This window comes from Chlorocebus sabaeus, chromosome 11 (assembly GCF_047675955.1).
Source record: "Chlorocebus sabaeus isolate Y175 chromosome 11, mChlSab1.0.hap1, whole genome shotgun sequence".
Classification (NCBI taxonomy): Eukaryota; Metazoa; Chordata; class Mammalia; order Primates; family Cercopithecidae; genus Chlorocebus; species Chlorocebus sabaeus.
In genome coordinates this window covers 98,501,720-98,514,420 of record NC_132914.1, presented here as the reverse complement: position 1 = coordinate 98,514,420, position 12,701 = coordinate 98,501,720, and the positions used below count along the sequence as shown (strand labels likewise).

Genomic DNA, 12,701 nt, shown 5'->3' with positions numbered 1-12,701 from the left:
CAATGTATATTGACACCTGGACATATCAAGTGGCAGAGATGACTATGCTTTAAAATTTTTTTTTTAAATTAAACTTTGTGTTTTGAGATAATTGTGGATTTACATGCAATTGTGAGATATAATACAGAGAGACCTCATATACTCTTTACTCAGTTTCCCTCAATGGTAACGTCTTGCAGTGGTAACATCTTGATAGTACAATATCAAACCCATATATTCTGTATACTAGCTCTTGGTCAGATGTAGTTTTCAAATTTTTTTTACACTGTAGTTTGTCTTTTTATCCTTGTAACAGGGACTGTCAAAGTACAATTTTTTTTTTTTTTTTTTTTTTTTTTTTTTTTTTTTTTTTTTTTTTTTTTTTTAGTTTGGATAAAATCTAGTTTATCAATTTGTCTTTTCATGGATTGTGTTTCTGGTGTAGAGTCTAAGAACTTTACCTAGCCCCAGATCTTGAATATTTTCTTCTGTTTCTTTTCAAAGAGTTTTAGAGTTTTACATTTTATATTTAAGCCTACAATCCCTTTGGAGTTAATTTTTGTATAAAATATGAGACTTAGGTTGACATTCTTTTTTCCTCTATGAATGCTCAACCAGCACCTTTTGTTGAAAAGGCTATCTTTCTTCCATTGACCTGCCTTTACACGTTCATAAAAAATCAATTAAGAATATTTTTCTGGGTCTATTTCTGAATTCTCTGTTTTCTTTCACTTATTTATGTGTCTGTACTTCTGCCAATACCACACAGTTTTATAATTTGATCATTTTGATTACTGCAGCTTTAAAGTAAGTTTCAAGATCAGGTCGATTGATTCCTCTCACTATATTCTTAGTTTTCAAAATTGTTTTAGCTATTCTAGTTCTTTTGCCTTTTCATATGAAGTCTAGGATAATCTTGGTCTGTATCTACAAAAAAAATCTTGCTTAAATATTGATTGCCTGAAAGCTGTTTATTCATTTGAGAAGAAATGACATCTTTACTATGTTGAATTTTCTAAAACATGAACATGGTATATCTCTTCATTTATTTAGCTTTTCTATGCAAATCGTATTTTTTATGTTGGTGTCTATGTGTTCAATGCTAATATGTAGAAATAAAATTAATGTGTTTATATTTATCTTCAATCTTGTGACCTTGCTGAGCTCATTTATTAGTTCTGAGAATTTTTTGTTTCTTTGTTTTATGTTTTGGTTTGTTTTGGTATATTCCTTGAGATATTCTACATAAACAATCACGTCATTTTCCAATGGGGCAGTTTTATTTCTTTCCTTCTGATCTGTATGTATGCCTTTTATTTCCTTATTACACTGACTTCAACTTCCCTGTCATGTTGAATAGAAGTAGTGAGAGTGGAAATCCTTACCCAGTTCCTCAATGTGAACAGGAAACTCTCTATTCCTATTTTTTTTTTTCTGAGAGTTTTCACCATAAATGGGTGTTGAATTTCTTCAAACACTTTTTCTGTCATCAATTTATATGATCATGTGATCTTCTTCTTCAGCCTACTTACATGATGGATTACAGTGATTGATTTTTTAATGCAGAACCAGCCTTGCACACTGGGTATAAACCTTGTTTGGTCATGGTGTGTAGTTATTTTTATATATTGCTGAATTCTATGTGCTAATATTTTATTAAGAATTTTTACATCTATGTTCATGAAGAATATTGATCTGTAGTGGTGCGTGTGTGTGTGTGTGTATACTGCCCTTGGTTTTGATAGCAGGGTTATACTAGCTTCATAAAATAAAATGGGAAGGATTCTGTTTTCTATTTTCTAGGAGAGATTGTCTAAAATTAGTGCCAATTATTCCTTAATTATTTGGTAGAATTCTCTAGGGAAAGCATCTGGGCCTGGTTTTTTTTTCTTTTTTTTTTTAGTTTTAAAATTATGAATTTAATTTCCTTATTAGTTATAGAGGTATTTCAATTATCTCTTTCATATTCGATGAATTGTGACAATTTACGTTTTTGAGGAATTGATCCATTTTATCTAAGTTTGCAAATTTATACATGTATAGTTGTTCATAGTATTTCTGTACTATCCTTTTGATATCTGCAGGACCTGTAGTGATAGCCCCTGTTTCATTCCTAATATTTGTAACGTTTATCTTATTTTTTTCGGTCTTTCTACAGGTTTGTCTATTTCATTGATGTTTTCAAAGAACCAGCTTCTTTTTTCCATTGATTTTTCTGTGCTGTTTTTCTGTTTTCGTTCATTGATTTTTAACTTTTATCTTTATGACTTCTTTTCTCCTTGCTTTGGGTTTTAATTTGCTATTCTTGAGGTGGGATCTTAGGTTATTGATTTGAATCTTCTCCTCTTTTCTAATGTGAGCATTTATGCTGAAAATTTCCTTCTTGGCACTAGTTTACCTGTGTTCCATAACTTTTGACATCTTGTATGCTTATTTACATTCAACTGAATGCATTTTTAAGTTTTCTTTGAGATATTCTTTTGATTCATGGATTATTTAGAAGTATGTTACTTAGTTTGCAAGTATTCAAATATTTTCCTGTTATCTTTCTGTTATTGATTTCTAGTTTGATTCCATTATGATCAGAGAACACACTATGATTTCAGTTCTTTTAAACTTGTTGAGGTCTGTTTTATAACCTAGGGTGTGGTATTTTGGCATATGTTCCATGGGCGCTTGAAAAGAATGTGTATTCTTTTTTTATTAGGTAGAGTGTTCTATAACTATCAATTAAATTCTGTTTGTTGATGGTTGCTGATTTTCTGTTTAGTTGTTTTATCAATCGTTGAGAGAGGGGTGGTGAATTCTCCAAATATAATTGTATATTTGCCTATTTCCCTTTTAGTTCTATCAGTTTTTGCTTTGCTTCATGCATTGGGTCTTATTGAAGGATTAACCTTTCTGTTATTATATAATGTCCCTATCTGTCTCTGAGAAATTTTTTTGCTGTGAAGTCTATTTATCTGATATTAATATAGTTACTTCTACTTTCCATTGATTAATGGTTGCATAATATATTTTTCCATTTTTTCACTTTGAACCACCTATGCTGCTATATTTGAAGTGAGTTTTTTTGTAGACAGCACATAGTTGAGTCTTTTTAAGAAATCCAACTTGTCAATCTCCGTCTTTTCATTGGTGTACTTAGACCATTCACATTTTATATAATTACTGGTATGTTATGTTAAGGCTTAATCATCATTTTTTAGTTTTCTGTTTGGTATTTCTGTTTTTTATTTTCTGCCTTCCTGTGAGTTGTTCTAGGGTTCCTTCTTTCTACCATTTCCTTTCTGTTTAGAAAACTTCTTTTAGCCATTCTTTTAGCATTCCTTCACCTGAGAATGTCTTGAGTTTCCCCTTATCCCCAAAGGATATGTTTGTTGGGTGTATGATTCTGAGTTGTTAGTTTTCTTTTCCTCATGAGTTAAAAAAATATTTTGCTACTTTCTTCTTGTCTCTATCATTTCTGATGATAAATATGCTACTATTCTAATTGTTTTCCCTTACAGGTAAGGAGTCATTTCTTTCTGGATGCTCTCAGGGGTTTTTTTTGTTTTGTTTTGTTTTTTCTTTAGTTTTCAGAAGTTTAATTATGATGTGTCTTGGTGTATATTTCTTTGTTTTGAGTTTTTGATGTGTCTTGGCATGTTTTTCTTTCTTTTCCTGTTTTTTTTTAGGGTTACTCAGTTTCTTGAATCTTGAATCAGCTTCTTTCATAAGTCTGAAAGAGATTTATGTCTCTTGCCAAATTTGAGAAGTTCAGACATTAATTCTTTGAGTACTTTTCCAGCCCATCGTCTTTCTCTTTTCCTCTGGGACTCTCATGACATGAATGTTAAAATTTTTTGTTATGATTCTACAGATCCCTGAAGTTTACTTTATATTTCTTCATTTCATTTCCCTCTGTTGTTCAGTTTGTGTTATTTCTATTGGTCTGTCATTTAGTTCACTGATCTTTTTCTCGGTTCCCTCTATTTTGCTGTTGTGCCCATTCATTTAAAATTTTTATTTCAGTTATTGTATTTCTTCAGCATAACAATTTCATCTGGTTCTTCCTAATATCTTCTTTTTTTACTGAGATTTTTCTCTCTATGTATCTTTTTTTCCCTCTGTTTTTTCATTAGTTTCAAGTGAGTTCTAATTGTTAAAGCGTTTTTTAATCATGGCTGTTTCAAATTTTTTATCAAATAATTCTATTTCTGTAATCTCTGTATTGACATCTATAGATTGTCTTTTTATATTTAGTTTGAGATCTTCCTTGTTCTTTCTATGAAAAGTTAATTTCCACTGAAACCTGGGCATTTCAATATTATGTGATGAGACTTTGAATCTCACCTTCTGTTTTAGTTGGCTTTCTCTGACACGACTTCAGTAGCATAAGGGAGGGTGCTGCCTCATTACTGTCAGATGGAGGTAGAAATCTAGAGGGAGGAGCTCCTCGTTATGCAGGATAGGGGTATGTAGTATACTATGAGACATATTGTGGCTATAAGATTAATGATGGCGCATAAAGCCCACTGAAATATCTTGTAGGACTGATACTACATGTCTCGTGGGAATTTACAACCCTGGCTCAGGGATTTCCAGGAAACAAAGCCACCTCAGCACAGATGCAGCTTTCATAAACCTTAGAACAAAGCTTACTTTTAAAATAATAGCTTAAATACTTTTTACGAAAGAAACACTTGGTAACTAACCTGGACTAAATACAGGTATAAGAAAGGGAGAAGGAACCCCCCAAGGTCTGACAATGGTCTCTGGAGGAAGACTCTCTGGTCAGTTCATCATCTGACTCCCTGACTGTATCTGGCCCATGACAACAGCTTATTCTCACTATCCATCTTCTAAGAGTGCTGCCAGAATAAACTGATTGAGCATTAGATAGTGCCTAAGACTCATCTTTGATGTGAAGTGAACAGAAGAGGAGACATTGTCCCTGGGGAAGTTGGTTAACTAGGTCCACCTACAACCTCTGAACACAACTGGCATTGAGGATAGGATAAGTAAGTGAGCAAGTATGTAATGACACCCATTTCTAAGGAAGGACTGGGAAAGGGTGACTGGGGACTGGTTATGATTAAGAAATCAGATGAAGCCCTCCGGAACACTCCATAGTGTGTCTGGCAGTTCTTATTTTACTTTCTGGTCTGTTGCTGCCTTCTACATACACTTTGTCTGTGCCTCTGTTGTGAAATTGCCACCATGAAAAACCTGCCAAAATTATTCTTAAGACCATTCTGGCCCCCAGTAACTGGGGACAGGCTCTAAGGAGGAGGAAGCAGAGGTGGAGGATGCCCCGGCTTGAAGAGCCAACCGCTGGCTGGTGTGTCTCTGGCTCCTGCTGTGGGAGGTTGCTTCTTGCCCCCAAAGATCTTGGTATCGTGATGCCACAGACCAAGAAGGCAAAGGTGAAGCTTACCTGCTGAAGGGTTATGTGCTGTTGTCCACCAGCTAGGGACTTAGAAACATATTTCCCCAGGGACTAACATCACCAGTGAAATCCACAAGAATCATCAAAGGGCACGTCACAGCTGTTCCCAGCCCACCATGCACTCCAGTTGAGACAGCGTGGCTTCTCAAGGGGTGTGCCCCACCCTACGATGCCTGCTGAGTGTTGCTGGCAGCATCCCACAGGCAACATGCCCAAGTCACGCGGGCTCACTCCAGAGTCGCGTCATTCTGCCTGGCCGATCCAGAGCCCTGTGAGCTGTGGAATGATGATCCTGAGTGTGCTGGCTTACCGCTGGCTACACCACAAGTGTCACCAGTCATCACCTGGGCTGAGAAAGCAGCTGCCACCTCCACAGCTGGCTGAGATGAGGAAGTGTGTCCTAGACACCATACAAGTCCATGAAGAGGTTCATGCCTGTTGTGGACAGAAATTCAAAGCCCCTCAAAGACCTGGTGCAGGAACCCAACGAGAAAGGCACCACCTGGCTGTGCTATGTGTACCTGACAGGATGTGCTTTGCAACTCAAAGGCTGAGAAATACAAATACAACAGCCAGCGGCTATCTTTAAAGATAATAAGATCATTTCCTTATTTCAAGACCCTGTCGAGCTTATCCAGGCAGAGTGGAGCAGGTAGACATAGTTGTCCCTGCACTCCATTGCAGTGGCTATTCAGGCCTGATGAATAGCACCCCCAGCATGAGCCTCTTTTCATCAAGGGCTGAAAGTGGCTAGTGTATACTGAGGAAGAAGGGGAGCTACTATGGCGCTTAGGCATGCTCCAGTGAGTTTGCATAGCCACCTCTCCCATGGAACAGGGGCACAACTGGGAGACCCTGGAACAGGCTACCTTGCACCCAGATACCTTACAGATGTTTTTAAGGAGAGCCGATCATAAGCCAAACCAACTCTCCTGGCCCTGATGGCCACAGTCCCTGAAGTTAATTGAGCTCTGTAGGTCCTCACCACCCTGGAAAATGCTGCAACAGAACCATCCAACAGTGTTCACAGCAGCACCTTGCTCCCCACCCACCACCTAGGACCTTGCAGCCAGAGGTCTCACACTGGGCTCTGCTCTGCCTGGCCTTCCCATACCCATCACCTACTGGATGAGGCCCAGTCCAGCTGTTCCCAAGGGCAGAGTGACCTCTACTGGCAGTTACGCTGAAGGGTGCTTTCAAATTGGCTCCTGTCTGGCAAGCCTCATGAATTCCTGCAAACCCTCCTTAATATCAATATCACCCAACCATCCCATCCACTGACCCAACACCCATCTGGATGGCTGAGCATCAACTTCCACCTTTGGGAAGATGCTTTCACTGCTAACATTCCTGTCGTGTGCCCAGGATGACCCAAAGACTGTCCCACCCATCCTGCTTATATCCCTCCCTGGCAAGAGTTTCACTGGTGTATTTGTCTAGGGGTCTCTTGGGCCACCACTGTTTCTGCAGCCAGTGCCTCCTAGAGACATTTGGTGCCCCAGTTGTGCCCGGCAGCCATCTGGAATGGTCAACACCTTGAACTTTGGCTTCATCAGGCCATGTTCGAGATCATGATTTTAGATCTTTGACAGCACCTCAGCACACGGTGTCCCCAGACCTAATTGCTTAGTTCTGTGTCCTCCTTATCCTTCTGTTCCATTTTCACATGTCATTGCTTTGCAATCAAGCAACCCCAAGCCTGCTACCACTGAGTCCATTCAACTCCTTTTACCTGCTTATGTAATCGTGTTTCCAAGCCCCAGTGTGCCCGTGTTCTTTTGCTGCTACTCCGGGTGGCCTGACTTTCCACATCCAAATGTGGCTTCTCCAGACCTATTCACCGATTACTCAGCCCTGAGGTCACTGACAGCCTCCACCACATTTTGGCCACCCACTGAGCAGCCAACCTTCCAGCCTGCTGGGGACGCCTTCGCTGGTCTGCCACACATCCATTGCTTCCCGTCCAGACTTGGTCGCTACCTGTCCTCCATTCTTCCCTCATCATTGGTGAGTCTGCCCCAAAGCCACAGCTGAGCCCCATTCTCATGAACTCCCCTGACTGCTCAGCTGGACACTAGATCTACTCTATACTCTCTGAGATGATACAGTTCAATTCCAGATTGTTCCGAGGGTGCCACCGACTCGTACTCACTGTCCTGCAGAAGATCTGTTTCTCAAGATTTGACTGACCATGGAGTGCACTTTCAAGCTCGGGCAGCCTCTCAATTATTGACCCCCTCAGGGTCAGGGGTGGAGTGTGGTATACAGTGAGATGTATCATGGCTATACGATTAATGATAGGCATAAGGCCACTCAAGCAACTCACAGGGTCAGTCCTATCTGTCCGGTTGGGGATTTCCAACCGGATTTCCAGGAGACCAGGTTACCTCAGCACGATGCAACTTTCACAAACCTTAGATCAAAGGTTACCCTTATAAGCATAACTTAATCTCTCTTTGTGAACAAAACACCTGGTAACTGACCTGGATTGAATACAAGTATAAGAAAGGAGGAAGGATCCTCCAAACTCTGAGAATGGTCTCTAGATGAAAACCCTCCTGGTCTGTCAGTCATCTGACCGGTGACTAAATCTGTCCCACAACACCATCCTGCTCCTGCTATCCTTCTGGTGCTCTTAGCGCTGCCAGAATAAAATGCACGGGCATCAGACGGTGTACAAGACTCAACGATGATGCAAAGTGAACTAAGGGGAGAGGCTTCCCTGGGAAGCTGGTTAACTAGGACCACCCAGAACATTCGAGGACAACAGGGTGGAATTCACTGACATCATGGAGGAGGTGGCTTTGTCACTGCTGGGCCATGGTGAAAGTCCCGATTTTCCACTAGGTCTCCTGTGACATTGCCAGCAGGGAGGCAAAGGGTGCCTCGTGATAGGCTGGGGGTATGGAATCTAGGCTGGCATGGGCGTGGGTGGGGTGAACAGATTATTCTGTGGAATGGAGTGGTTGGGGTCTAAGAGTTTTCCATCTTCATAGGCTGCTCCTTTCCTGGCCCTGTGACTGAGAGAGAACAGGACTTTATGAGGGGTTTTTATCTTATTTCATTTTTTTGCTTGTGTCTGTTGCCGTTTCGAGGCTAGCTGGCTTCTTTGACTCTCAGGCTGGAATACATGAAGCAAAAAGAAAATTCAGGGAACTCACACTGTACCATTCTTCAGGTCCAGGGTCCCTAGTGGGCTGCCTTCTTTCCACCTTTCAGAGTCGTCTTATGTTTATTTTATATGGAATGTCAGGATTTTTAATTTTATTAGCAGGAGGAATAGAGAAATGTATGTTTATCTTCTCAGAAGTAGAAACACTTCATTGAAATTTTTTTTTTTGGTTTATTTACCTGAAGGGTCTTCCACATCCTGTGGCATTTGCTCTTCTGATTAGAGAGCATTTTTGTGTTGGAAAGCTCCCTCCTGCTCCTGTGGAGCTGTGGGCCTGGAGAGGACAGACCAATCTTTAGAACAGTGTCTTCTTCCTGAACCCTGTGGTCACCTCACTGTCTTTAGCATACGGGCCTTGGCATAGACTTCTCCTCTGACTGCAACACCTTCCTCTCCACCTCGTCCACTGCCTAAGCCTTAGTTATTCTTCAGTTTTCATTTTAACACTGTACTTATTTAAAGAGACTTTTCCTGTTACCTGGATACGTTTGCATTCCCTTCTGCTAAATGTTTCAGGAGCACCTTGTACTTTCTTTATCATCTCTTGTCAAACTTTATTGCAGTTATTTATCTAATGTCTGTTTTACTGAATAGCCTATGATCCGTGAAGGTGGGGAAGATGACATTGTTGTTCAACCCTCTATCAAATATCTGGTGCCTACTGCAGTGCCCAGGACAAAGCAAGACGTTAACAACTTTAGCTCAAATGTTAACTAATAATGTAGTTAGGCTCCTAAATATCCTATGATCTGATCACCCCAAGTGCTCCCTGAAATTTCCCTGGCCACTTGGGCTGCTCCTCTGGGATCCCGGACCTCCTGTTGACGTAGAAACTTAAAGGTTAATACTGGCAAAGTGGGGGTCCTCCAGGATCTTTTTCAGTCCTAAGGCTTGGGGCCATTCTGGTTGGTTGTTGCTTAGGGCATACCAGCTGTTAAAATAGTTTAATCTCATCTCTGGTTATATGAAGGAATGAATTAGATCCAGAGCTCCAAGCCTGTCCAGCACTCCTAAACCATAGCCAGTCATACAGAATGTGCTTTCTTCATAGTCTGCATTAGTGCCTGGAGCTCTTATTGTGGTTGATTCCCCTTTTTCCATATATCAGCTATGGCCTGATTATATACAATGACATGTTCTAGCAGAGTCATCATAACTCCAAGCCAGTTCATCCTTGCTTCATCTCCAGCCAAGGTCTTCTTTCCTCTTCTTTCCTCTTATAGATCTTTTTGGGGTATCTTCCTTATGTCTCCGAAACTGCTCACAGATCACACAGTCATAACTTGCTTTGTGGGTCATATGACCTCTTGCAGTGGAGTCTGTCTCCCTTCTGACTGTACTCTGTGTAAACTGACTCAGGATCACATCCTTGAGTCCACATCATTTTAAACACTTGTTTTCCTCTCTACTTGGTACCACCTCTTTTTCTTCTTTCATGAAGTAGGCCTATTTAAAACAATAGCAACAATAACAACAAGCACTATTTCCTCTAATATTTCCTTGACATGATATTTTCTCTTTGATTCATTCATTCTGTTCTATTAAACCCCTCTCCTCTCTGGGCAAACCAGTGATTCCCTGCTCTTCTTTTATGGTTCTGTCCATTCTTAAGAACTGGGCATTTGATTATTGGGATCATATATCTCTTGGAAGCTTCATTTAGTTGCATTACCTCATGCGATGTTTGCACTGTAAAACTTTTTCACTATCCTGGATTTGGTATCTCTACATCAAAGCAGAGGTTGCAGTTATCTGATTAGATTTTAAATCTATTTCTATATGATTTGATCAGTCTTTTAAAAATCATATTTATCATTCTAGTTTCATCCTTAAGGAACCAAATCAGGAATGGCCAACGGGTTTCGTCCTCCTCTCTGGTCACATAGTAGTACTTGTCCACAGTTTTGAGAGGATTTTGAGATGATCAAAGCACAAAGGAGTGCTGTGATTTATAAACATCTGCAAGAGCAATGCTAAGAGGAGAGGTATCATTCATGATTTATACATTCATATAGGCACTCCCATTGTCTCAGGCCTCTTTATCTTCTTTGTGTTGTGTGGCCTTTTTTGAGGCTACCTGTAGAAACAGATGGATACTTGAGACTGAGACGCAGAAACTTGTAAGTTGTAATGACGTCTTTTCCAGTGACAAGGCTATCATGACTAACACAATGATTTTCAGAAGGAGGCTGAATACTTTAAATCATTATCCTGATGAAATGACTTTGAAATATTTTAGTTTGGATTTGAGATTGCTAATTGCTGACATTGTATTATTTTTGTAGGCAGCACTCAGCATATTTGGTATGGTTGGTGGACCACTTATGGGCCTGTTCACTTTGGGCATTTTGGTTCCCTTTGCCAACTCAATTGTAAGTACAAAGAACGAATATGTGTGAGGATTACTTTTTGAACTATACTAGCAGCTCTACACAGTTTTCTCGGTTGTAAAGATATGGTTCCTTTGAGATTTGTCATTAGCTACTTGTCTTGATGACTTAAATTATTTCTATTGACTTTAGTGGAGTATACAAGGAAGTACTATGTATAGGGACCCTAAAAGTGTGAAGTTCAATGGAAACTTCCAGAACCACATAGGGCAATTTTAAATATTCATAATATAACTAAAGGAACAACATTTTTTGTGCACTTACCTACTTGCCCTTCTCAAAAATTAATAGCTAGGTTTTAAAAGAGATCAATAGGCTCAGATATGAGAGATTTAAGGGCAGTAAAACTTAGGATTTCTGTGAATAGCCATAGCACAGCAAAGAGATGCAACACAATCTTACCACCTTGGCCAGGAATTTTCTACTCCTGACATTTAAAGCTGTAGCTCCCACAACATGATTTAGCCCCAAAGGGGTGATCATAATTGGGAATATTTTCCAGAAAGACATAATATCTCTGTCCTTCTACCTAGACATATCTGTGCTTAGAAGTGCTAACTTTTGTTTGGAATAAATGAGCTAGAAATTATTTCTCTGAAACCCAGGAGAAAGTCCACCGGTTCAGTCTGGCTGTAAGATGTAGTTCAGAAAAAACTGATAATGTATGTACAGTTGCTTCAGATATAGAATAGCCATTCAACTCTGACTTCACATTTGGAACTCTATTTTCCTTATAAGGCATTAGGAATTGGTAAGGCAGATATTAATAAGGACTATTGTGGTTATTATTTATTATCCTCAATGAAATGTCATATGAAAAGCTACTTTTGTAGGAATTAATCACAATGAAAGAGATTTGTTTGTGTCCACCTCAGAATGTTGAAGCTTGGATTAGACGCTTTGCATGATGAAATGCATTAGTTTGTTAAGTATCAGAAAAGTGTATTTAAAAATCAACTTTTGATGTTTGGCATTTGTTGCCAGCATGCATTTCCTCCAGAAGAGCTGTAGCTGACTAAGCTAACATGTCCTTTTCTGGGGGCGGTAATGGGAGAATAACATACTATTTCTCCTGCCATGAACAGTATCTTTCTTTAAAAAAAACCATGTCCAGGTTTTTCACTAGCAGATTATCTGCCTTCCTTCAAAGTGGGCTTTCTCAGTCCGTTTACCCTCCCTGCCTCACTACCTTTCATTCATTTATTCACTTGTTCATTTATTCAATAGATTTTTATGGGCTGAGGACTGTCTTGGGAGAAGAGAGCACTGAATGTTTCTGCCCTTGTGGGTTTTATAATTTTGGGCCATGTTGAACTTGGCTTTCTAATATTAATTTTGACATCAAAGCAAATTGTATTATTTTTCTTTTAAAAGCATTCTTGTTTTACAGGGAGCACTTGTTGGTCTGATGGCTGGATTTGCTACTTCTCTGTGGGTTGGAATTGGAGCTCAAATGTATCCTCCACTTCCTGAGAGAACGTTGCCGTTGCAGCTTGATATCCAAGGCTGTAACAGCACATACAACGAGACAAATTTGATGACAACCACAGAAATGCCATTTACTACTAGTGTTTTTCAAATACACAATGTTCAAAGGTATTGAATTAAGTTTTATTACATTACACTTTAAAAAATTTATGCAACAAGTAGAGAACTCCAGTTATTTTTTGTCTTGCTTACAACACTGTGATTTTGCCTAATTCTGGAATGAGTAAAACCCGTGTGGCTA

The 12,701-nt window shown here is 39.5% G+C and overlaps 1 protein-coding gene across 1 annotated transcript in view; it reads left to right on the top strand.

Moving 5' to 3' along the window:
* SLC5A8 (solute carrier family 5 member 8) overlaps positions 1-12,701 on the top strand; it is a 57,991-nt gene that overhangs the window by 30,278 nt on the left and 15,012 nt on the right. Inside the window, exons 11-12 of the mRNA XM_008004393.3 lie at positions 10,868-10,954; positions 12,363-12,568. Coding sequence (XP_008002584.1) covers positions 10,868-10,954; positions 12,363-12,568 — 293 coding nt within the window. The remainder of the gene's footprint in view (positions 1-10,867; positions 10,955-12,362; positions 12,569-12,701) is intronic.